The sequence below is a fragment of the Dicentrarchus labrax genome, unplaced genomic scaffold, assembly GCF_905237075.1.
Source record: "Dicentrarchus labrax unplaced genomic scaffold, dlabrax2021, whole genome shotgun sequence".
NCBI classification, from domain to species: Eukaryota; Metazoa; Chordata; class Actinopteri; family Moronidae; genus Dicentrarchus; species Dicentrarchus labrax.
Window position 1 is genome coordinate 31,053,122 of NW_026136721.1, and position 27,913 is coordinate 31,081,034.

At 40.0% G+C, this 27,913-nt stretch overlaps 1 protein-coding gene across 1 annotated transcript; it reads right to left on the minus strand.

The window, feature by feature from the left end:
* Positions 1-1,712: 1,712 nt before the first annotated feature.
* On the minus strand, positions 1,713-27,904 carry LOC127355586 (noelin-2-like). The gene is made up of 8 exons (XM_051386635.1): positions 27,298-27,904; positions 21,624-21,773; positions 18,608-18,763; positions 12,576-12,795; positions 10,088-10,194; positions 4,372-4,548; positions 4,115-4,288; positions 1,713-2,634 (listed from the first exon to the last, which is right to left on the minus strand). Exons 1-8 carry the CDS (start codon positions 27,439-27,441, stop codon positions 2,314-2,316), a joined length of 1,449 nt encoding a protein of 482 aa, XP_051242595.1. The 5' UTR covers positions 27,442-27,904; the 3' UTR covers positions 1,713-2,313.
* Between the last annotated feature and the right edge of the window lie 9 nt (positions 27,905-27,913).

A 27,913-nucleotide genomic window follows, 5' to 3' on the forward strand; every position in this document is an offset into this window, starting at 1 on the left:
GCCGTGTGACCCTGTGCGTCCAAAAGCACCCCTGTGGACACGTACCATTATTCTGGTTATAATCTACAAATTATTGTTGCTGTAAAGGAAATGAACAGGTGCAGCAGGTTCCCACCTGCTCTCTTTCTCTCACGACCGTGGCTGGAAATTCAGGAAATCACACACTGAAGAAGAAGTCAATGAAGCAGGCTGAGGAAAGCTGGGACTCTTTAAATTTTGTGAACTTCACAGTTTACTGACACATGAGATTGGATTTTTCCCTCAGGTATCCAGCTTGCTAATGCGTCTGCATAGATAAGTTTTGATGTCTCAAATTAGGTAGGAGAAAATCAGTGGAGGATGTTGCGTCGTATCTGGTTTTCTAAGCAGTGACCCATACTTGAGGCAGTTAGACACATCATCACAGTCACCATGGCAACAGAATAGCCATTTGTGATGTTTCCACAATTAGATCCACATATAGCCCAGCCTCTTTATCATCCTCCATCGTTTTCTATCGATCCAGTGTTTCATCTCATCATCAGACCCCTGATGTCTGTTACACCTGCCTCTTCCTCTTTGTGTCTGTAGGTCTTTGGTGTCTATGTTAATGATGTGCCGTGTGTATCTGTGGCTGTATATGTTTGCATATGAATGTATGTGTGTGTTTTGCTAATCTCTGGGGAGGCTACCCTCCATTTTCAGCTCATCATAGCCACTTCCATATAATAATGAGCAGGTTAACCTCTGCAGATGCGCTTGACCCAAACTCAAAATTATGTTCCCTGAACTCAGATCATCCATAACACTGCTCGGATCTGTTAGAAACAATAAAAAACACCATTACACAAAGAAAACTCACAATTTAGACTCCAATCCTATGAATGTGACTTCCAATCTCTAGTCAAAAGACATCAAAACCATCTTTCATGTAATGTGACTGTGTGGATTGTTTCAGCAATGATGCCTGTGTTAAAGCTACAAAATCTAAAAATGTAAAGATTATTGGCCTTATTGGTTATTGTTCTAACTTTTGATACCATTTTGCACACTGTATACGGTAAATTCTCAGATGTGTGTTCTCATCATCAAATGTCAAACACCGGTCAGAGATCAACGTGCTGGACATTTGTTTCTCTGAGCCTTAAACCTGGCAAGGACAACGTTTTGGCTGACGTGTTGTCACGCTTTTGAGTTTTTAAATGTTAAACTTGTTTATGAATAATGTGGATAGATAGTAGACATTTCATTCTTTCCCTATATTACATCATTTTGGGTTGGAGTCAGTGGTGTAGTTGGTGGCTGCCGTCCCTTCCACTGCCGCCGGTGTACATAATTAAGTAACGTGTCTCATCAGAGAAATGCTTCTCCCTCTACACTCTGAGAGGGAAGAGCTCGTAACTGATGGCAGTGTCATTGTTGTCAGACAGTTTTTTCTTTTTAACAGAGTTTAATAATGTGCTTAAGTGTGCTTCTTACTATTAGCAATACATATGTTTTATTTTGAGTAACTTTCTGATGGGTTTCCTATTTGTTTTGCAGTCTCTGTCTGAGACCATACTTGTTGTGTAAAAGGTTGTAACACAGAACAAAAGGAGGATCAAACCTACATTCTGTCTACACACGCATATATGCAGACAGACATACAGGTTTGTGTTAAACACAAGGTAAAAACCAAACTTCACCTTTCCACTCTCTCCCTGCTCCAAAACAAAGAGGACAACAGTCTCGGAAAAGTTTGACAGTAAGATTTAATGAACGAACAACCATGCTGACTGAACACTTCCACGATCACATCACAAACCCAGAATATTTCCATCAGGTCCGCCGTCATAGCCCGAGGTTTAAAGCGAGCTGAAATTCAGTTCACGAGCCGCTTTTCTTTTTCTTTTTTTTTCTCGACAATTCGACCTCAACTTCCAATATCACTTCTTGAGACACAAGTGGAATGAAACGCAACAGAATATGGATGAGCTCAAACTGTCTGACTTTCTATCAGCGGCCCTGTTTCAGAGGCAGTTAATTTTCGTCTTTGCTGTGATGAATACTCTTGTCTGTGACCTTTAGACATGTGTTCGACAACCGTGTATTGTGTCTAGTTATTAGCTCAGTGAGCTCTTGCAGTCTAGGAGTCATTCAAATTCAAACACAGACTGAATGAACATTGTGTGTGTGTGTGTGTGTGTGTGCGTGTGTGTGTGTGTGTGTGTGTGTGTGTGTGTGTGTGTGTGTGTGTGTGTGTTGTAAGTTGCAGTACCCTTTAACGACTCATTGCATCCTCCTCTACTACATTCCCTTTTTTTTTTTTTTTTTTACAATTTCCTACGTGTCGATTTATCCGTCACTCCGGATGACGTGAAACAATGTGACATTGTAGAGAACCTGGTGTCCGTTGTTCCAGGTGTACAGCGCTCTTTCTCTGGGGTTGTAGTCCATCATGCTGATGTGGGAGTACTGGTTGTGGAAGGGGATGTCAGTGTACTCGTACGTGGAGGAGTTGGTGTGGTAGGCAAAGTGGACCTTGGCCCCGGCCAGGTGGGAGTTGGTGACATACAGGGTGCCGCAGATCATGAAGGCCTCCCCTGCGCTGCGCTTTGGAAACCCGGTGTCCCAGCTCTGAAGGACTTCCAGTGAGCGAGAGTCCAGACGACTCACCTGGAGACAGAGAGGGAGGGTTGGTCACAGAGAAACACAACACCATAAAACAACTGATTACAGAGGTGTGCAGCTTTCGCGTAAAGCCTTTATACTTCTGCATCAAACCGACTGTGTGCACGGTGTAGGTACGACATAGCCTCAAAGCCTGAAGTGCACCTCCCCAGTAATACATCTACATGTCGCAGCGACTCAAACAAATTGTGACTTTGTGTGTGCATTGCCTGAGAATGAAAACCCAGATGAGTTAATAATGCTGCTTGAGAATCCCGTGTCAAAAATACACACACACACATTGTCAGACAAGTGTATCCTCAAACACACACAGACAAACAGACACACATGGGATGCTGCCTCGCTGCATGACATGCTCTTGTCTGTCCCCTCGTATTCCCTCGTCTTATTGTTTCACAGGCAGTGGAGGGGGGAGGAGGGAAACAAGTAAAACACCAGACAGTTTGTGGAGAGAGATGGGAAAGAGTTTCAGTTTCAGTTAAAACTCAACACAGTGCCATAGAAATCCCACCACCAACTAGTGTTTTGGTGGTGCTATTTGCTGAGCACTGCAGACACACCAGTGTAAGTATAAATGCTCATAACAACATAGGTAACTTGAGTAGGCTCGATGTTGAGCTTATATACAACTATAAATCTTAAGCAATGTTGAAATTTCCTGTTTTTATAATCCCATGTTTATGCCCCCATTGATGGACGGAAACTAAGTGTATTTAATCACACGTTGAAGGCTGATATATTGGTCGACGTTATTGTAAATATATCTATATTGGCATATATGCCAGCCGATGAGCACAAACAAATGCATTTTTAACGTCAGTGTCCTGCTCTCCAAGTGCCCTGCGAGTTTTATCCTGCAGTTTTTTCCTTGTTAAAAGAATTTTTCTTTGGGGTTTAATTTAGTTTTATGAATTGGATGAAGCTTTTGTTCAGCTCTTACACTTCCTATTTAATTGCAATTTATTGAAACCTGTCTGTCACTCACACAGACCCACAGACACACACACACACACACACACACACACCAACGTCTCCTCATACTGGGTTGTAACAAGTGTACAGTAAAAGAGAAAATTAGCTGTAAACTTTATATTAAAATCATGTAAGGAAAACTGCAATACACTTGCTGTTCATTATGATAGATGACATTATTCAACCCAGCAATGTGTCTCTGTCAGCTATTTAAATGGATTTTTTTTTTTTTTTACTGTGGCAGTTTATGAATTCTGGAAAGTAAAGCAAACCTGCTGACAGCAATAACTTCTGATTAAAACAAACATCAGTGGGTTTAGATGTAGTTTAAGTCATTCAAGATTAAATGTCTCTCATTCAAATAGTGTTAAAAAAAACATCTTCATATTCTTTGCTTGTTATTTTGTTTAGTTATCACAAGAACACACACACACACACACACACACACACACACACACACACACACACACACACACACACACACACACAGTACCATTATGTTTCCAGCATTTGGGATGGAGGTATAGACGGCCCAGAGTCCCATCTCATCAGCCATGAGGTCGATGTCAGAGGATCCTCCCCAGCTGTAGGGAAATGTGTTGTTGTACCCGGCTCCACTAAGACTGCGCTGGAGCAACACACTGCGAGAGCGGAAATGGTACTGAACCTGGAAACACAGAAGCATACATTTCTCACTCTGATCATCTGATTTTCAAAAATGCTACTTCCTCCGTCCAGCCAGTCTCCTACCAGGATGTTGCTCTGGTGTTTGTTGTAGTAGAGCGACCCGTTGTAAACCACATGTCCGGTTCCTGCCCAGGGGTGGGGCAACAGATGCTGCACAAAGTTCTGCCCTTTTGTGAAATCCCCCATGGTTCTGTACTCCAGCACACGCCTGCCCTTATAGTAGCCGTCCATCGACCACACCTGGTGGAGGAAGAGAGGGAAACAGATCTTACCTCCAGGATGCAATATTAACACTCACCAAGCATTAATCCTGTTAAATGTGCAGAGAGATCCATAATGGTCACATGCCACGCTTTGCAGTAACTTGATTAGATAATTACATGGTGTTTTTGGCTGGTACTCAAACTCTGTCCCTGTTGGCTACCGCACACCTTCAGCCAATGAAATCAAGTCAAATCAGTGACGGCGAACCGAAGCGGCTGTCTAATCACACCATAGCAACCGTAACTAGTCACAGCAGGTCTGTCCAGCTTTTGATTATTTCTCCACATGCTGAAGAGGTGTGCGTGTGGCTGAAGTTTAGATGGCTGTGCTTATTAAATTGCTTTTCCTAAACAAAAAATACTAAAGTATACCTCCAGTGTAAGGGGCAAACGTTGGCATGTTTTGCTAACTAACTTACCACTTACGGACCTGCAGCCTTACTCCCAAAACCAAGGAACAGGATTACAGGTTAAAGTAGAAAACCCACTCTGTGGAGGCTGGTCCTGAATGCTACTGTATAAGTAAATGCTTACAACTATTCTGATAATGGATTCAGCATTAAGGTGATATTTCATGTTTTCAGCCTCTCAAATATGGATAGTTCCTTTTCTCTGTTTGATATCATATTAAACTGAACTTTTGGGCGTACAAAACAAGACCTATAAGGACATCACATTGGAATCTAAGAAACTGGGATAGACATTTTTTAATACCATTTTATAGACCAAACGATTAATTAATCTGGAAAAATAATATGCAGATTAATAGCTAATTAAAATAATCGTTTGTTGCAGCACTGCACTTGTTACACAATATATTGTTACTGTATGTTTGTCAAGATCTTTCTCTTGTACATGAAACATATAGTGTGAAAATATGATCATTAAAGCATACATCAAACATCTGTGTTGCTTGTCCAAGTAGAATATATTCTATTCTATAAACAGCATTCAAACACAGTTATGATCCATCCACATAACAGTCTGATCTTGTAGTTTTCCTTATCATTATTGCACTATAATACAAGAGATAACTAGCTCGACCCCACAATAAAACAACAGTGCTGTTTCTTTATTTCCATATCTTCTACTATTAATCTTTTTGCCTGAGACATGAAGCTTTAGCCTTTTTCTTGTAGCACATTTTCATGTATGCAGCCATCAGGTGAATATTTAAGACCTTGTTGCTTGTTGAAGGAAAGAGTCAGCTGGAGACAGAGTTTTCAACCCACACACAGTTAACGTTAATTAGCTAACAATTGCAAGCTATTGCTAATAAAATCCACTAGATGGTTTTCTGTTTTCACTGGAGGTGAAAGAGAAAACCATCAGAGATCCCTGGAGAAACAGACGAACTGAGAACGGGAGAAGATGAGGGGGAAGAGATGAGATGGGAGGGAAATTGAGTGTCGACAGCATGGAGAATTAATTACCCAAAGAGGGACGAGAGGTGAACTAGATGAAAGAAAAGAGCAGAGAGCGTTAGCGAGAGAGAGCATTGTTGGTGAAAAAGACTCTCGTTATTCTCACTGCAAACAGAGAAAAGTAGAGAGGGCAGAAAAGAAGGAGCAGATGAAAAGGATCTTTTTTTTTTCATGGGTCAAAGAAAAGAAAATCTCACTTGCATTGGTAGCACCATTTTTTAAATTACAGTTAATTTGTAGTCGCAATATTCAAAAGTCCTATTGAATTAGAGACTTTCAGACAAAGGTAACTGATTGCAGTGATTCTGAGGGACTTCAATAACACAATGTTTAATTGAGACTCAGCTTGTGGTTTGCAAAGACAATGAAACAGACTGATTGCTCTCTGTCTCTACCACCAACACTCTTCTCTCCTCTAAATATTTCCCATTCCTCCCTAGTTTTTCTCCCTGCTCCACCAGCTCATCTGATGAGGCTTTTTCTGTTTTAATTCCCTTTAAAACAGTGTTTGAAAGGAACAGGAGTCCCTTTGTTTTCTGGCAGCTGTAATCTTCTTGCGTTTGACAGCACCATTTGCTTTATATAAACAAGCTCCAGACGCTGATTATATAACAAACGGTGAGTGCAAGAAAGTGAGTGGGGACTTTTTTAGCTGTTTCTTGAACTCGCGCCTTCCCATTCAACTTACAACGATTCTCCCATTAAGAATAGGTTTGGATTTTTTTAAGTCTATCCTAACACAATACTCACATGCTGTGAGGGGATCACTTTGTTTTGCTCACTGCTCTGTAAAAGATAGAGATCAAAATTCATAGTTCTAGTTCTTTCTCTTGTAAATATTTGCTTTTTAGTTCAGTGCGTTAGACAAACCAAGTGTTTTTCATTGGCTTAGGTCACTTTCACATCTGTAGATATATATATAAAAAAACGTATTACATATAAATTACACCGGCATACAGTGCTGGTGCAGTAAAAGTCACTGAGCATACCAACCTTTGAAATAATGTTCACAGTAATTATGAATATGGAATATTGAATATTTTTTCATCTGTGTGGCCTTGGGTTGAAAATTCTTAGCTGCAGTACTCTATAATACTGAATAACATTATTTTATCTAATGTTTTACATATGGTGGTATTAAAAAAATATCGAAGCATCGATACATTTGATAACCTTGCCTTTTAGTTCTGGTCCAGGTTGTGTTCACAGTAGCTTTTTTTTTCTTCTTTTTTTTTTTACAAACAATCCAACAGGATTAAACACAAAGTCATGTGGAGTGACAAGAAACTCATTGACAGAACCGAACTAACCGAACACACCTCTTTTGACCCAACCACAGTGGACAAGTCAGTGGGAAACACTATTTGAAGGAAAGAAATACTCTCCGGAAAACAGAAAAAAGGAATATTTTTACTAAAAAAGACCCATTCAATTTGTCTCTCTCAACTCAGACTGCTACAACCTCATGTTGTCTCACAGCTTTCGTCCTTTATTTGTTACAGTGGAGTCATGCTAAGAAAGGATCACTTCACGGTCAGTATGGAGAAGAATGATTTCAGCAAACAATGACACTTTAAAAATTCAAATCTTTACTGTCTACCGCAACATATCTTGACCTCCTTTTCCCCCACTTCTCTCTCTTCCCCTCTGTGGTTTTTTTCTTTGTCATTGCCTCCCATGCTTCTTTCATCCCATCCTGCTTGTCTGTCCCGACTGTTGGTCTTTTGATCAACCTTCTCCCGCTTCCTCCCAACTCTCTTTGTTTCTTTCCCTTTCTGTCCACCCACTCTTTCATTTTCCTGTCTCCCTGCTTCACACCGCTACACCAAGGGGCCTCATTCTCCTTCTCCCTCTCTCTCTCTCTCTCTCTCTCTCTCTCTCTCTCTGCTCTTCCATCTATCTCATCCTCTCTCTCCCTCTCACACTACAGCAGAGACATCTTGACAGATCAGGGGATATCCACACCTCAGCAGCTGTTCTCAAATACAGCGACAGGTGTGTGCATGCGCGTGTGTGAGTGTAAAGTATAATGCGTGCGCGCACACACACACACACACACGCACACACATTGACACACTGATGAGCTAATGAAGAATTCATAAATGCCAAACTGGGACCCTGTGCAGACACTGTAGTCATGGATACCAAAGGATGTATGAGAATGACTTTACTTACAGTTTGTGTGTGTGTGTGCGTGTGCCTGTGTGTGTGTGTGTGTGTGTGTGTGTGTGAGTGAGAGCGTTTGTGGCACTTGTTCCACACAGCCTTAACTGGTAAGATACAGGTTGTCCAGCCTGGAAACGTATATGATTTTATTTAAGAAAGTAACATGTACAAATAAAAACAGAATTATGTTTTCTGGTTGGTAGGGGATGTTTGTGATGCTTAATAAAAGCAACCGTGTAATCCTGACCTTATGAAATATCAAAGGCTGCCAAGGTCATCTACACGTACATGCCGCGAGTGTGCACAGACATCACGCTTTGGATCTGTGTCTGTATTCCTTACAAGAAAAACTCCTGTTATTAGGAAATTGATGCAATAACTGCATTGTTCTACAATCAGTGAGTATAATAATTACGTACAATAATTAAGTACACAAACAGCAACAACATCTGTCAAGGTCACAAAATCTTGCTTTTTATGCATCTTTTTGTGTTTTCATTCAGCAGCACCACAGATTAAAAGAACACTAAGCCGTTCAGCAGCCCACTCTCACACAATATATGAGGGCGTTCAATAAACACCGGCACTACTCTGTGTGTTTTGAAAAACATTCAATTGTAAAGTAAAGAAAATGTCATTTAGACGATGTTTTGTAAAATGTGAAAGCTGGAATTTGCAGCACTTGGTCTTTTGTACCTGCAGTTGGGTTTTTCATCAGGTGGCCAGAAACCTCCAATGGGACGGTAATGCTCCTCTGTGTCTGCTGGATGTGTTTTTAAAGCCGCTCCTTTTCCAATGATTGTTTATGGGGAAAAATGCTTTTTGGGGCCAGCACAGGAGCGGCTGTAAAATGCTGAATAAATGTTTTCAAGCATGACAAACACTCTGAAAAGACTGTTTTATCACAATGTCCTCACGCAGAAGTAGAAGGAAGCCTGCAAAGACTTTATCGCCAGATGTGCCCAACAAGCAACTTTCATAGAGTTGAAAAGGGCACACTTTTTCGAGGGGAGTATCCAGTTCTCCTTAAATTTATCTTTGGTTTACTGGGAACAATACAGGTTTTTAACACATATTATATATTCAAAAAATCAGCTCTGCAAATGTTTTATGAGGAAGGAAATGCATCTGACATGTTTGTTAGGCCTCAAGGATACGCACAGTGCATTTTGTTAAGAAACCCTAAACGTAAACATAACTGTGTTTGTTTACAAGAGAGCTCCACAGGGCTCCTTTAAGCTTGATAAAAGTGATTTCAGCAGATTACAGCTTTTTATAGTTTCACTGGCTTATTTATCCAGAAATAACATTTACTGGATTTGTATAAAAATGCATAACTTGTGCACTGCTGAATGTCAAACTCGGATTCAGGAACATCTAGTACACAGCTCTAAAAGACAGAGACAGAAAAAGCCTCCTATTCTTGGGACAGAGATGCAAACACACACAGGGACCGGGAAAGAGACCTCACCCATAACCTTGTAACTGTAACAACAGTCACACTGGTAACTGGGAAACAGAAGGCAATAACTGGAATACTGCTGCTGTGTATAGCTTCTTCTCATCACCAGAGAGCAGCTCTAATAGGGAACAGGCAAGGGTCACCATGGCGATATAAATCACACCTGGCAACTGGGAGACAGTCGCCTTGACAACTAGCTTAATATGCGCTCCCTGAACAGAGTGTGTGTGTGTGTGCGTGTGTGTGTGTGTGTGTGTGTAGGAAATTGGTGAAGCTTGTAGAGAGTGAAGACAGAGTGCACACAGGAGTCATGTTAAAAGTAAGGCAGAAAGACAGAAGAAATACATTAAGAAAAATATAGTGCTACCTTGTGACCACATTCATAACACCTGCTTCACTTGTCACGTACACACATCCACACACACACACACACACACACACACACACACACACAGTACACCTACTCTGCTGTCAGAGCTGGGAATCATGGCGTCAGTCATCCAGGAGCCAAAGCGGGACCCCGAAGCTCTCACGGTGATCGGGCTACTAACTGCAGTCAGGCGGCCGCAACCTGTTAACAAAAAATGGACATAATGTGTTCAATCTGCAATGAAGATCCAAAAAATATTGAGTTTTATACATAAAGCTTATGGAAGTGAAGAGCAGCAATAGTTTCATAGTTTCACATTTGGAGTGAGTGATGTGGCCTGTCAAGTTCACCTGCCACAAGTCCCAACTCAATTTACCAATATTTCATGAAATCTTCAAAAATAAAATACTTTTGCCCCAAGGTTGAACTGTGAAAGGAAGTCGAATTTGAGAAAAGTTTAAAATGTATGTTTGAAAGGTGGCTGTAAAAATGGGATTTGCTTTTTTTATTGACCATTGAACTAGCAGTTATAATGGATTTAAACAATGACATATTTCCACAATAACAATATCAAAACATCTACGTTCTGTTTAATCATAGGCTCAATAAGTGATTGATTATTATTATTATTATTATTATTATTATTATGACATTTTCATCAAAATATACCAAAATAACATTACTTCTTCTTGTTTCAATTATGACCTTGTCAAACTCATGTTAGAGCGCCTCCCTACTGCTGTTAGAGCAATAGGTTTTGGAGTAGATGGAGTTTAATTAAAAGTAATTTAATTTAAGTATTTTTATTGTGAATTTCTCCCCCTTGTGCTTTGTTTGATTGTTTGTTTTTGTTACATATTTATGTGTTCATGCTGGGACAGCAACATAAGATAAGTGTCTATTTACTTTTACCATATGTATATGTTGCTCTCTTGATATAAGATAATTTAAGATTTAGACTTTATTGACTCCCACACTGGGGAAATTCACTTGCTACAGCAGCTCCAGATATAACACAACAGGTACGAAAGTCGACATTTAATACAAAATTGAATAGAAAAAAATAGAATACAGGTTGTATGTACACTATATGCAGCTTTTATATAGATGTGATTGATGTGGAAGATTGCACAGGTTACATGCATTAACACTATGTAATCTATTTCATTACTTTTAAAATTAAAATTTGTATATGTATATCCAGACATTTCATCTTAATTTCTCTCTCATAATAAACCACATACACATGAAGTGAAGCGCCCCGTAAAGCGCTGCCTGCTTCCTTTCAGCGCCCATGTTAACCAATTGGGCTGTTCATCTGTCCTATTTTTTCTGCGTGCTGCAAACCAGAGAGCATACTGTCGGCCAACAAAACCCATGAAAAAAAACACTGACCATAGCAACGCTGGAGTTTGGAGTAATTAGGGATTGAGGATTTGTAGGAACAGAAACCAAATGGAGGCGGAGTAGACTCCTGGCTGGCTGAAATGTATACTAATTACATGTTATACACAGGTTCACAAACATTTCAGTAGCTGCTTTATCTGAATATTGGTTTAGAAAACCATTTGACTTGGATTAATCCATATATACCTTTTATTTTTTTATGAGAGAAATGTGTTTTGTTTAAGGTAGATACTTTCTACATGGATCTGCAATTGAAAATGCATTTAACATCAATGGTTAAAAAGTAACTAATACTCAATAGAGAAACCGGAAACTAGGGACAGTCCTTTGGACGGAGTCAAACTAGCTGTTGGCTGCTGAACCGGGAACGTGGACTTATCCTCCTCGTCCTCCATTTCATGTAATCATCAAAAAAAAAATATATAATTTAATGCTACTGACATCATCCTTCTGTGGTTAAGGAGCATATTCTTTAATATGAATAAGCAGTTTCCCCTCTTTACTACATGGAGTGTACATAGTACACGTACACAGTGTATATTTCCATTAAGAGCGTGTTTTATCATTAGACCCAAGTCTTAGTGGTGCATTCAAGGGGGTCGTATTTCTATGAAAAAGAGTTTTGTTAATTTTGAACGACCCTTCATTATTTTACTCTTGTTTTTCAAGTTTCAAAGATGTCCAAGCACATGGAAGTTACTTTTATATTGTTTTAGTAATTCATTTTGTTTTCAAGTCCATTTTTTCAAAACTACCTCCTAGGGTTAATCCCCTTCCATTGGCAAAGGAGGAACTAAGGTGGACATATGAAAAATGAGAAAGCCCCCATCTAGAGGCACTGTTGTGTTTGTGCATACTGGACTAATGTAAAAACATTGCGGGTTTTGCCAATAGATCCTCATAAATGTTACACACTGGACCTTTAAAGGGTTATTCCAGCAATTTGGTACTTATTTCCATTAAATTGAGGGACCTCCAAGAAACAATTTTAAAACTCACCGGTCAAAATTGGTAAAGAAGAGGCAGAGACATTCCTACTTTTAGTCCAAATTACTGGTTCCTTGCTCCCGAAATGCTGGATTCTACAATTCCCATCATGCAAACTGGTAAATATTCAATGTCAAGGGCAGCATAAGTAATACTTTTCTGTGTATTACTAACCCTCCAGCACATACCGAGTTTGTTCATGCAGCTGTGCAGCCTGGTCTCCAGCAGTAAAACCCTCTGCTGAAGCTCCTCGTAGTCGTACGCTCCTATCTCTTCCTGAATGGCTGTCAGGATGATTGACAGGTTGAGGAGCTCCAGTCGCAGGGTGGCCAGCGTCTGCAGGTCCAATCTGTACTGCTCCACCACTGACAGAAGGGGCCGTAGCTGAGACATCTGGCCCTTTAACTCCTGTGGGTGCAATAATAATAAGTTAGAGAGAAGACAGGGTCCACACTAATGTGGTTGAATCTGATAAAGCATCTGTTTCTCTCTCTATTGGGTGAGGTAACACAAAGTTAAGCCACTGCAGTCATTGTGTGACTACTTTGCTGTGAATGAAGTCTGTCTCGGAGTAGACTTCGAAGTTGATTTCCATTCAGCTAATTATGCTTATTCCCATCTTCACTCCCCATCCTGCAGCCTGTGATTCAGAAACTGATAGAGTCAGGAGAGAGAAGGCTTCCACAGAAAGCACAGGTATAATCTATGGGGGTTGTTTTTTGTGAGCAGTGCAGGATGTGCCGCACACAGAAATCAGTTTTATGGTTTCATGTCCGTTTAAGGGGTCAACCACAAACACATATTTGCTATTAGTTGAGGTTGCTCCTTCACCATGTTTAACTCCGTGCAAAGCTAAAATACAGATCTGCTTTGCCACCGGAAGCAAAGGTTTTATTCGGCCGCTTCACTTACATTTTATGCAACATTGGCGAATATTCACCAATGTTGAATTCAGAGGAGCAGCTGGTCTATTGTGGCAATAGCCTTACTGTAATATTAATGTTATTGGATGATTTATATTCTGTAAATTAGTGAAACTACGTGTGGAAACAGGAATAAAAGCACCACTGGCATCTCTAATGTTATTCATTATTCACTGAATAAAATGATCAGATGTGTGAATAATCTGAATGATGAATGAATCATAAAGATTCTCTTGCAACTTTCTGTCCCTTTTCTTCATTCATTCTTAATTTTCGTCTTATTTTCCGTTCATGTCAGTGCATTTTGGCTCATTTAGGAATAATATACCGTTATGTAATCCTATAAAGCCGCACTGTCATTTATCATTGTCCTATAATATCAGCATGAGCCTGAAAAACCAGACTCAAGGGCTGTCCACACCAAGAACGTATTCACTGATGAACAACAACGTTGTATAAACATTGGCCACAAAGAACACACTACACACTCCAGCTGTGTCGGCAGCTTAGGAAAATGTATGATGACCTGTTACTGCTGTACATTGTGCAAAAAACAAGAAAGCAAGGATATCAGTTCACAAAATACTTCACAGGCGAGAGGAGTTAGGAGGATGCAACTGTTGGAGTTATTGTTGTTATAAAACTATTTGTTGTTATTTTTATAGATTTCTATCTATACCTTTTGGTGTTATTCCTATCACTAAAACTCTTTTCTAATAAGTACAAAAAGGGTTTCCACACCCAAATCAATCAGATTGTTTTCAATGACAGTGGACTTCAGTGTGGCAGGTCTGATAATATCTCTGACTACAGGTAGCCACCTGTTGGTAATACGTTGATTTACACTCATTGTTGAAAAGTTAAAAAGACTGAATTAAAGCACTATTGCACAATGAAGTTGGCAGAGCCAGAACATCTGTGTATTTTCTTCCCCCGTCTTTACAGATCCCCTCCAGACATTATTAAAATAGTCTGCTCGGAACAATTAGGTATGATTGATACGTTTTTTTCCCACATTAAAATCGTTAAAAAGGCATCTACTCCTTTTACCTCATTAAAAATTCCAGAATCTATGAATATTACATTTTTGTTAATTTCCTGCTGGACACAAGATGTCTCGTACTTCACTTTAAAGTCCATTCGCAGTGCATGTGCACTGGTGGCTTCAGGTTTCTACATCACACAGAAGTTGCATAATGGACCAGGACCACCTCAATTGCCTCTTTTCTCTCAATCTGTCCAATAAAGCTGAACACAAATCTTACAAAACAAATCTGAAAGGAACAATCTAAATGATTTGGATGTACATTCTGCACTCCAGCTCTCTCTGTTTTTTTCCTATGATTAATTATTTGTACACATTTAACAATTGAGATTCTGTGCGACATGAGTAACTGCCATCTCCATCTTCGCGTCTCTTCCCCACATCTCTCTCTTGCATATCTGTCATGTTAGCCAAATGGAACGGATCCCCAGAAAATGCTGGAGGGACTACATATCCCATCTGGCCTGGGAACGCCTCACAGTCCCACAGGACGAGATGGAGGCTGTGGCTGGAGCACGTCTGGGCTAATCTGCTGGCACTGCGACCCAGATAAACAGTAAAATGGATAAACAAGTCTTTTTTTTTTTTGTCTTTTGGCCTCCTATCCATAGTTAAAGATTTAAATAGCCTCACACTGGAGAAAGTGAGCCAGTATGGATAGAGAGGAATGCTATCAGTTTGGATGAAGATCAATATTTACTGCATGAATTACATATATGACACAGCTGGAGGAGGTTGCAGCAGGAGGATAAAGGGTTTTTCTTATATACCCCTTTTATTTATCTTTTTTAGCCCTGACACTTAGATGTCTTTTCACCTTTAAATCCCCAGAAAAAAACTGTTTGCTATGTAGAGAGAGGAGTTGGATGTGATATGGAAAAAAAGAGACGGATTAAAAGAAGTGTCAAAAGCGAAGACAAAAACCTTTATCGTCACCTCAGAACATCTCATACCCCAGCACACAAACACAACAACAAATCCAGGACAACAACAGGCTTGGCAGTCAGTCAAACACTTTGTGTGTCTAATCTCTCTGCTGCTATCTTCAAATAAGGACCTAAATACATTTCTGAAATCACTTCAAACATTTTCTGAAGCTGACCTTATATGTGTCCACTTCATCCTCACTGATCAGTATTTGCATATAATTGTAAGTTCATTAATATGTATTAAAATCAATCTTGACAAAATGCTGAAAATGTCATTGCTTGTTAGATGGTAAACACTTTACCTGGCTAATCCCTCCCCTGCCATGTTTCCTCCTTCATCGTCACCTCTCTCTAATCTCTCCCCTCCTGTTTCACTCTTTTATCTCTCTCCCTCTTTCTGCGTAACCTTTACCTCCCCTTATACTTCACTTTGCTCATTCCTCTCATCCCCCCCACCCACACGGAAAAATGGTATATGCAATCAAATATTTTCTTTTTCTCTATTTCCTCCCCCTTTATCCTCTGCCTCTCTCAAACCTTAAATCAATCCATCTATCTTAATCCCTCTGTTTGACCTCCCCTCCTGCATCTCCCCTGTTCCCATCCCTCCATTGGTTGAAAATACTGTTTAGTTATTGATAAACTTACTGTAGCTGTACATCACATAAATATGCACCAGTTCTGCCTCTCAGTGCAAAGGCAAAAGCTTATGACAGTGAAAACCCCCAAGGAGCAACAAGCGTACACACACACACACACACACACACACACACACACACACACACACATAAGCTAACTGCATAAAAACTTAAAAACAGACCCTAGAGCCCCATGATGTTGTTAAGAAGATGCTCGGCAAAAGATGAAAGGCAGAATGGATTCATGGGGGTGTGGAAATTCTCTCTGTTTGGGGATGTACTGTAAGGGGTAGTCTCTCTCTGTGTGTGTGTGTGTGTGTGTGTGTGTGTGTGTGTGTGTGTGTGTGTGTGTGTAAACATGTTGCTCCATGGGTGTGTCTGTTTGTTGACCTCCTGTGTAGCCTCTGTCTGGTTCATAGAGCATCTCATGCTCTTTAAATATTGGATATATTATTTTACTATGTTGGGTTTATGAGCTTTAACTTACATTTTTAAGTTATAGGTGGGGTAAGCGATTCTAGAGAAATCCAATACTATGATAAATATGTTATAGTGCAGTGGTTCCCAAAAGAGCTATCCATTAAAATATGTCAGCAGCCAAGGGTCGTCTGTTTACTCAAAGACAGAAAAGGAAAAAAGGTTGGGAACCATTGCTGTAGTGCGAACAACCCAGAAAGTAATGCAACTAACATTAGTGATGGTGTGGGTTTGTTCTGTGCAGCTGACGTGCAGAAAGGACACGTTTTTTCCCAAAGCGAGCACACCAGTTCCAGACAGCAATACTGACAACTCTCCTGCTACTATAGCTGAGATCACAACAACAGCATATCTTGGCAAACTAGAAAATAAACTGACTGACTGTGGGCAAGTGAGTTAACATTATCTGACACAAAAATCCACAAAACCATTTGCAGAGCCAGGACTGTGTACAAACACAGTGAAAAGCCAGTGGACTGTGATGAGATGTGTGTTGAATTTGAAAAAAAGAGTATTGCATTAGGACCACATCACCTAGAATCACTTACCCTACCTTTAATATGTGTTATGTTTGCATTTATTTGGTATTTTAAAGGAATAGTTGTGGGACATTTTGGGAAAAGAAAAAAGAAAAGGCAAGAAGTGTCTGTACAGTAAATGATTAGCTAAAGTTAGCAGATTCCATGCAACCAACAAAGACTCCAGGAAGTTACTACTCCAAGAAATAATGCCACACATAACCCCCTGTAAAACAATGTTTTTACACTTCATTTTTAATGAAATTCACTTCATTCAACAGATTAAATTAATAACACATAATGTGTTAATTAGTGAGATTAAGAGGTGCTGATTTTATTACCTCGTTGGACAGAGCTAGGCTGTTTTCCCGCTTACTATCATAATGCTAAACTAAGCTGTTTGTCACATGTCTGAAATTGAAAGCCTGCAGGTAAAGTTTGATCAGGAGTCAGGATCAATTGTAGGATCAAGTCCAGAAGTGAATACGTCTCAGTGAAGGGAATGACATTTGATCTGACTGTATCATTAAGCTGTGCCCCCTTAAAAATGGTCTGCCCTTATTGCCAATAATTCTATTGTGTCGTGTTATTTCGGCCTGATGTGAGCCTCTGGCCGAAAATGTTTTAGGAACCCAGCAAGTTGGTAATTTGCACATCAAAAGACATCCAGACGTCTACTTTGAATAAGGGCTAAATTTGGTGGAAAATGACTATACTTTAATGTGAAGCATGTCCTAACTACAGACTGAAATACAGTCATTGAAATGCAGTTGAAACGATTACATGTGCCCTAGATATCTAAAAAACTTTTCAGTCAAATTTAGCTCACTTTTCACACTGATGTCAAACAAGACACAAATCGCCAAATCAGTGCTTCCTGGGAAAGTTACACGCAGGTGTAGACAGTATTCAGGGTTTTAGTCCCTCTGAGTGTTAGTGTCATTAGGAGTCCTGAGCAGCCAATTACAGACATAAAACCAGCAGTGTCACAGCTGATTTAACTGTTCAGATCATTCGCCCTTCATTCCTCAGATACACAGCCTTTCATTCTCTGTAGCTCTTGAGATAATCTCCCGCTTGCCTGCTGGTTTGTTGTTGGCACAGACGCCTGCCAGCGGCATCATGGCACAGAACACCGAGCCTGATGAGATTAGGACTCCTAATTTAAGAAGTGAAATACATTTAGATTTCCCTCAATAAAAGGCAATACTTATCCAGTAAGGTAATCTTATCTTCTTTTCTGCAAATTCAAAACACGCCAAACTGAAAAAAATGCATGTTGTACATAAACTCCCCTTTTCTGTGCCAATATTATGTAAATTTCATCATTAATATTAAAGTGACAGACTCATTCCAGACAGATTTTTTTTTTCCCGGACAGCTCGAAGACTTAATGTGTGCAGTGATGCTGCAGTTTTGCTGGCACCTTCTGTGCAAAGCTGTGTGACACTTTTACACAGTGGACACGAGGCCACTGAATTGACAGCTTCAAGACAAATTTTGTCTCCTTTATGAAAAATGTTCGCATGTCTGAGTGCAGGCAGAAAAACTTCAGCTTGGCATGCGTGAAATCAATGTTTTCACGCCAAAGGTTATTTGCTCCCTACAGCGACCGTCTTACACTGTGTTTCTCTTTGTGTGTGTGTGTGTGTGTGTGTGTGTGTGTGTGTGTGTGTGTGTGTGCGTGTACCTGCAGGCCCTTAGCTGTCAGAGTGCGGGGGTTGGCCACGTAAGTGTGTAAACGTCCGTCCACTCCTCTCAGCAGCGGCTCAGTGTCACGGACGTACTGCAAGTCTCTGGCTGTCCGCAGGTCTACCACCTCCATGGACTGACTCACATTCTGGACCTAAAACAACACAAATCATATGGTTCGTATCAGGAGTGATTATTGTGAGTAACCTGCATTGTCAGAAATGCACATGATTGGTTTTGGCTGTTGTCTGATTACTGCCACCTGTTATTTGTTTCCAAACACCTGTTGTATGCCTACCAATACGACTGTGCGGTGATGTGATGGAATACTTAAAGGGTTGGTTCACCCAAATTCTAAAAAGATAAATGTTCTTACGTACCTGGTATCTAGCCATGCAGAGAGTTTTGGTGCATCTGCCCAAGATGTATCCATCTGTGAGATTTCTGATTCCACTACGCATTTCAAATTGTTCAGACCCATCAGCGTCACAGCATCGCTGTTAACAATCTGTTATTTTTCGGCATTTCATTTTCAGTTAAACTTTATAGCTAACTATGTGGCAGGCAGCATTTGAATGGAAAAAGTTTAATTTACATCACATGAGACAATTAGCCAATACATCTTCCGAAAGCAGAATTTACTGCTTCCTCATAGGCTGTGGTCACACAGTGTATGTGGCTACCATAGACTGTATACTTAAAAAATAAACATTTTTATTTTATTTTATTACATGTTTGATGTTACTCGTACTACGGTCCTGAATTTTTGTTTCAGTTTGAGATCATTTGAAACAGCTTTTGTGTTTTTGCATCCCAGAGGTGTTGTATGACCTAAGTGAACTTTAATTACTGTCACTGTGACTTCATTATTTAGAGATACTGCAGCAGTTCTGCTTGTTATAAATCAACAAGATTAAGAGTCTACAGCCTACCTAGCGGCTCTTCGAGGTTGTACCTATCTTAGTCTCTTAGTTTAGCCTTTTGGAATGCTCTAACATTTTCACACCAGCCATTTTGACATGAAATAGTAGGGTATACGCAGGTGTTACTGACACTGCAGCAGAGACCTTCCAGTGAGCTCAACATGCACAATAGCAGCTCCCTGACTGTTTATTAGTATCATTGGTAACACCTGTGTTTACCCTATTTCATGTCAAAGTGGCTCTTGTCAATAAGGTCTATTAGCAGTAAACTCGAAGTACAGCTGAGGCTTGTGGGAATGTCATTACCTTTGCAAGTATTTTGGTATGTAAATTTAAAACCTGGGTACCTTGAATATCTGTGGCAAATTTCACAGCAGCCCATACAACAGTTGAGATATTTCACTTTGAACTAAAAATGTCAACCTCATGGAGACAGAAGAAAAGTTAAGGGATCACCACAGTAACTAGGGTTCATCCTGTGAGGAGCACATGTGTCTGTTCAAAAACATGCATGACAATCTGTCCAGTAGACCTTGAGGTATTTCAGTTTCATCACTGCGTGGGACTATTTCATCATCATAGTTACAGGTTAAAGTGTTTACAATGAGGACTGTGGATTATGCAAAATAAGGACAGACATTGCTACTGAATTTTATTATGTAATTTTGTAAAGTTGTGAGCACAACAGACAACATTTATTTCACCTCAGCTGTAAAAGGGAGGCAGCAGACATATCAAGGACAGATGACTCAAAGGTGGACAAATAAAATCAAAAGAGGTGTTTTGGGGTCATATACAGTCTATGTTTAGAGTGAACCAACCTTTTAATGCTCCAGCCACCGTGGCTTAACAAAATGATGCAGTCTCTCTCTTTGGAGCAGCTTCCCATTAGATCTGTTTAAATAAGAGATTCTCACCTAGAACATGTTTCACTCTAAAGAAACAAACACTCCCACGCTTATTCCCATTTATCACCCTGAAATGCTACTAGATATTTCAAATATCTTTTGATATTGAATGGGAAAACAAGCATGTGAAAAAAAAAAAAATCCATTATAAAAAATGACCCAGATATCCAGAAGTGGTATGCAAACAAACAAACAAACAAACACTCACAAAAAACCCACCCACACATCTCCCGCTGTAACATATGCTGGGGAGGCCGGAGACGTAAACACACACACACACACACACACACACACACACACACACACACACATTCACACTCACAGCAGGATCTAGGTGTCACTTCCAGACAAACATTGAGCTAATTAAGATTCATAAATACAGAAGCCTCCCAACAGGAACAGAACGAGGAGAGAGGAGAAGACGTTTTTTTCCAGATAGCATTCATTTACCTTCCTCTTTTCTCACTCTTTTTGTGTGAAGACAGAACAGAATGCAACACCAGCAGTGAATTAAAAAAAAAAGAGTTATAATCCTCATGATGTTATCGCTTGTGTGCTGTGGTTCATTTTTAGTTTGGCAAGAATACAGGGATGTCATCATGTGTGAGCTTTGCAGTTGTGCATTCTTTGGGAAATGTTTGCTGGTCTGATCGTGTTCAATAATTCATCAACTTCTGTCACAAATCACTTTTAGTTCTCACTCGGGACGCACATATACATGAAAATAATGTGCTTATGCAGCCAGATGCATATCCTCACATAAACAAACACACACACACACACACACACACACACACAAATAGGAACACATTCAGCTGACGTTCAACCACACAGATACTCATACAGAGCTGCACCCTGCATATAGAGCAAAGTGTTTCTTTCCCACCCATCTGTCTGTGTTTCCTTTGAGTTTAAACTCTTTTGGCATGTTGAATGACTGGGAGTCTTCAGAGGATACAGCTACTGATGTATCAGGGATACATCTGTCAGTGAAACCTGAGTGTGTGAGTGTTTGTTCATGTGTGTTTCTGCAAGTGTCAAAACAAAGAGACAGTCCAGTGAATATTTCATTCCAGTACGCTGCCTCTCCCCTGTGCTGCATCGCAATGCTGACCACTGAAACATAGACGGATGCACTCAGAGTCAGACAAACACAAACAAATACACACACACACACACACACCTGTTCAGTCAGCAGGCGAAGTTGTCGACTCCGAGGGTCTCGTTTGCAGAGGTTCCGTGCCGGAGCGACCACCGTGCAAACACACCTGCCGTCAGGATCTGAAGCCGTGCTGTACACCTGCCAGCCCTCCTCTGAGCCTGGGTACAAACCCTGCACACAAACAGGCTCTGTGTTAATGAAGTCACGGCAAGAAATCCACGTCCACCGTGCATTAAGAAGAGAGGTCAGCTCAGTAAATTATGGGATTTCATTGTTTGTTGTCGTCAATAGCTAACATTTTTACATTACATATTAGATTTTAAACACACTTCTGTTAATTAATTCCTTTGCAGTTTTGCTGCTTGATTGAAGTTTTAAATTCTCAGACAATTTTATTGAAAATCATTTAATCTATGCTTATGGCCTTTAAGGAATTTTCTTTTGACATTTTACATTGTTTCATAGTCCTAAAACACTGAGTCAGTGGACAGATTTGTAGATATAGTTAACAATGATGATACAATATTGAGCGTTTGAGTAACTTGTTGAGCAAAAAGAGCAAGAAGTCACTGACTACAGCTTCTAAAATGTGATGATTGGCTACTTTCACTTATTCAGAATCATCCTAAATAAAAAATCTTTGAATGTTGGACTATTTATTGGACAAAACAAGGAATTCTTGACATTTTGTAGACAAAACATTTCTTTGATTAACTGATAAAATAATCAAGATATTAATGTATTATGATGAAAGAATATAAAATTATGTGTAATGTCATTATAGCCAAGGGCATCATTTACACTTCAAAAGTTTTAGTACCTCAAAAAAACTGGATCGAATCTATAAATGTGTCCCCTTCTGTTGAGTCACTTGAGACCAAGCTAAGGCAACGCACTCAGATATCACGTGTTCAATAAATGTGCTTCTATCATGTGCAAACACTACAAACTCAATGAACACAGGGGAGTTATGGGATAATTTGCCCTGAATCACATCTCTCAGCAACCGCTCAAATCCTGCCTCTTATATACAGTATGAGTTCAAAATCATTTTAAACATTTAAACAAGCTGACAAGGTGAAAGACAAAACAACTTGACATTAATAAGGCAGCACATCATACTGTGCCGTTTTAAAGCAAAAATAAAGTGACTGCCAAACCTATTTTTCATAGCTCTTTAAGTGCATGTTTTATTTTTTGTGTGTTTGCTGTTTTTGGGGGTTTTTTTTGACAGTATGTGTGAATCTGTTGTTCTGTGAAGTGTTTTTCAAAGGGACCCAATGAGTCATGGTACTGACGCAGTTTCTTTTGTGCATTTTGTGCAACACAACACACATTTCTCAGCATCTCAGCATGTAATTCAGGTCACGATGTGGTTGGAAGGGTGGACAAATATTTTGCTTTTAAAATGTTTCTGTCTAATTCTATCTTGCTGGTAAATCTCAGCAGGATTTCAGGAGCTCTCGGCTGGACGCATATTGTGATTTAAGTGTCCATTTAGTTTCGTAAAAAGGAGAGCGCATGCTCTTTGCACTTAATTGTACTTGACTGCACCATAGACATCCGTGTCTAAATTGGACATTTCTCCTCTGCAGCTAAAATCAGCTGTGACATCTCCCACATGTCTGAGTCCAGCAAAGCTAGCAGCAGAACTGGAGAGTTTCCACCCTCTGCATCCGCAGCCCGAGCTGCTGTTCTCTCTGGCAAAAAGTCACCGGCTCCCAAGAGTGCCCAGAAATCTGCACAAAAACGATTTCTACCCTCCTCACAGTACATATAAATTCATGACATTGCTTCTACTCTTGTACCACTCAGTTCACTTATCAAATACACGTTTCATCAATATTTCTTTTCTCTTTTTAACCATAAAATTTTACTTAAATGTATCGTGTCTAGGTACTAATTTGAGTAGCGACTGAATACCTTATTGTTTGGTAACATTGTTATTAGGTCATGTTGACAGGATTGCAATATGACAGAGGGATTAGGATCAATTATTTATCAATACTGGCTCAGTTATAATCATTTAACATATTGTCATCTGGACTTTTGGTGTCTTTATGAACATAAACAATTAAATTTGAGCCACCTGTGTTTTGGATTTGACTGTCTAGACTTAATGTGAACAACTTAATGTACACTTAAATCTGTAAAAGGGACCGCTTATAGCAACAAATACACAGAGGCTCTGCAGTTCCTTGCAGCTCTACAAAGCTTTATAGAATTTCAGCTCATTGTTTGGGTTTTCCAGCCTTTTCTTTACTGTTCTGGTTCACTCTCACTGCTCTCATTGTTTTTGCCCACCCCAGGCAGCGGTTTTCTGAAAACTGCCCAGCCCCAAACTGCAACTGCACATAGTGAAACATTTAGCAGCTACAGAGCCAGACATTTCCATCATTTCTCATGTTAATTTCTGATCGAAGGTTCTAAAAGTGGTAAAAGGTAAAATATTTGAATGCTATAAATTCAGCTAGGGATGCAAGAATTACAAGTTCTTAAATTTTTGTACTTGCCATACCGAGTACCGATATGAGTACGTAATAATACAATTATGGTTCGAACAATGACTTTGAAAACATTTCATCAGATCAGTTCCTCACTTTCTGACTACAACAACAAATGTAACGTTGTTAATGTTGTTGTAAAAGTTGCTTAAAATATCTCTAAACTGCTGACATTGCCTCGCCTGACCTACCTGCTCAACTAACGAGAGGTTACATAATGTCATGACATGTCGTGCTATCATGTGCGGTATTGGAGTAGTTTTATGTTTACAATTACGAAGACGGCATTGGACCTGATGCTGGTGTCAATATTGGTGCATTCCTTTATTAAGTGGTATTTGAATTGTAACATTATTTGCTTCCATTGAATGAATTCATTTTTTAACTCTTTTCCATCATAAAGAATAATGCTAATGTTCTTTTAATGAGAACATGCATTTGCTTTTGTAATTCTCAAGGCTACAGCACACAGCAAGACACATACATTTATCAATAGTTTTAAAATACCACCTCAGTTGTTATATAATGACACGTGTTTCTTTTTTAAAATTTTTTGGGGTTATTTGGGACCTCATTCTGTACTGCTAAGGTGATAGCAATTGTTCCCTGGGGTGTAAACGTCAGACCCAAGTCCCAACACATTAAATTAGAGCACATGTGAAATCATGAGCTCATTTTGGTGGGATTGAACCAGGCCTTCAGTTTGACCTACTTAGCGTTAACATCTTAGAACAATATAAAAGCACAGCTGAGCTAAAGCTGACACACACCAGCCCGTCATCTCGCAGAGAAGCTGCCCTACAAACCCTGAAAAAGAATAACGATGGAGGAAGCTGAGAGGATGGAGGAGGTATCGGAAGGGGAGGTGGGGGCCTGGGGGGAAACATCTGATAAATCAATCAGCTGGGTTTGGTGTGGTAACCTTGAAGTCCCGTTTACAATGAAGCTGACGGGTACATGGGGGTTTAAAACAGGAGGACGTGGATGGGATTAGAATATAAGCATTGCTTGTGCCGACTGCTCGATGTAATTAAACAGAGGAGGACATACGGCACCTAAGGGCTCATTTCACACAAGGGAAAAATGATAAAAATCTACTCAGGCAGCTCAGCTGATTGTGATCGCGCAAATAGAGAGAGTGAGTAGGGAGCTAACAGAGCTAAATTCCTGCAAGAATAGAGACAGAGGCAGAAGAGTTAACACATAATACTCTCAAGTGTAACAGTTTATCCTACACACAAAAATCTAAATGTCTAAATGTTCCCTGCTTGTAACCGAGGGGATACTTCTGCAGTTACTTGGAGGGGGGGCGAGGGGCTTGCCTGCCTTGCAAGCAAGGAATTCTAAATAGTTATCTAAATTTAGTAGATAAATGGCCGAAATAGTGAGCTAAAAGTAAAGGATAAACATTAAAATACAGTCGATCGCTAAAAGTAATTAATAAATGGTTATAATTCTTAGTTGAAGATTATGGATTAGCATTTGAAACAGCTAAAACGAAACTGAATTTGACCAAACCAACCTAAACATTGATAATTCAACTGTATAAAAATATTTTTAACAATATTAAATCTTATATAATTATTGGGTTTGAGGACCAGTGTGTAGCAGCATCTAGTGGTGAAGCTGCAGATTACAACCATCTGAATACAGCTCAGCCTTCCAAGCGTGTAGGAGAAACTACAGTGGCTGCAAAACTCGCAAAGGCCCAATCTACAGCCAGTGTTTGGTTTGTCCATTCTGGACATGGCGGTTCAACATGGCGGACTCCATGGAAGAGGACCCGCTCCCTTTGTAGGTACAATCAGCTCATTCTAAGGTAACAAAAAAAAACTATTCTTATTTTCAAGTGATTATACACTAATGAAAACATGCCTATTTCTGCCAATAGATCCTCCTCAGTGTTACACACTGGACCTTTGAATAACAAAGTGTTTAAAATCATTTCAAATAAACACATTTTGAACATGAAGGGTGTGTCAATGAACCCGTACTTGAGCTCCTCTGATTGGACTGTGAGGGTACATCAGTCAAAAAAGGTTGGGAACCACTGATCCAGCTCACAATTATATTCACATCGTCAAACTGATTTACAGTAACATAACAGATTAAGAATTCAGAGATTCTCCTTCTATCTTGTCCTAAAGTAACAACACTGGACCTCTAACATCTCCATCTGTTCTTAGATGGCTTTGTGCGTGTGCGCCTGTGGTTGTGTGTAGGCGTCTACTTGCATGAGACTGCATGCACTTTGCTGAACTTGCAAAGTGCCGCCACATAGCAGCTGCGAGGTGCCTCTCGAGCCAGAAAACTAAATCATGCAAAGCACTAGTGTGCACAAACACACACATACTCACAGTATATGTACAGAATTAAGAGACCTGTATGTGCAGCGGTCCAGCATCTACACATCTAGGGTTGCCAGGGAGTTGCTAGGGCAACAAATTGCTGGCTGTCCCATGGGTGAGTCAGCCTTCCCCAGGAGAAATATCACCCCAGTAAGTCAGCGAGAGAGCAATCCTATTACCCCTCTGTGTGTGTGAGTGTGTGTGTGTGTGTGTGTGTGTGTGTGTGTGTGTGTGTGTGTGTGTGTGTAGCAGTAGCTGCTTACTGTACATGTGTTCTTTATGACTCATATCAACAGAAAAGGTTATTTATTTATCAGTGCTATTTATTCCTCATATTTGCAACACGCTGTGCTCTATTTTCAGCAAACAGTTTCTCCTTTTTTGTTTCTTTTGCCTCTATTTTCTGCACCAATGAACAGATCAAATATCTGCTGCGTGGAGGATTCATTTCCTGAATGTGTTGATCCCTGAATTTTACCCCCTTTTCCCTGTAATTCTAGATAGACATTGTTTGCAGCAATTTCTCTTCATCCAATTAAAAATTAATTCAAATTAGAGAGCTTACACAATGCAGTTATATGTACAGAGAGTGAGTGTTCATGTGTATGAAACAGCTGATGGAAGCATGTGAGTGCACACCAAAAGAGCACAAAATAACTTCAGCTGCTGCTTGACAAAAAAAAAAAAAAAATGTAATTGTTTAATTGTTTAATGTTTAATTTTAAAGAATTTGAAAGATGTACTTTTGGTGACAAAACAGCTAACTGTTTTGCTTTAGAATAATAACTCTTCATACAGTGTGTTTGTGTGTGCGTATATAGTGTGTATATACAGAATACATACACTGACGATACGCTCATGTGTGCCCTCAGAGGAGATGATGGTTCCATTGAGTCCGACCAGCGACGGCAGAGTCTGGGACATCCAGTTAGTTACCATAGCCATGGTGCTGAGCACCGCACCAATCTTCAACATGGGAACACTCATCCTGACACGCACACATCCACACACCACACACACACAAACAGAAACACTGGCTGGCTCTCACACACAGTCCAAACTGTTGACAGCAGTCATGCTTAAAACCAGCAGGTACACAACATGATGCTACAGGTAAAATCTTGTGTACACGCTCAAGACTTTTCAGATCTACAATCCAAAGTCAGTGTTTGGTGATAAAACCACAGCCCGGGATCGTCCCACTGCTTGGGTCTCTGCTCCTACACTGCCACAGGTTAGAGAATAAATCCTGGATCACAAGCCACTCCAGATGCCGCCATGTGAAGATGCATCAAGTCCAAACATCCAATGCTCGGCTGCAGGAGATGCTCCTGGAAACAGCTGCTTAGGTCCTACTGAGCTGTGTGTGTATGTGTGTGTGTGTGTGTTTCCTGGACTCCTTCCTTTGCCTGGCAGTAAGACGCTGTGGCTGAGCCAGCGCTGCTCCCCTCATTTATCC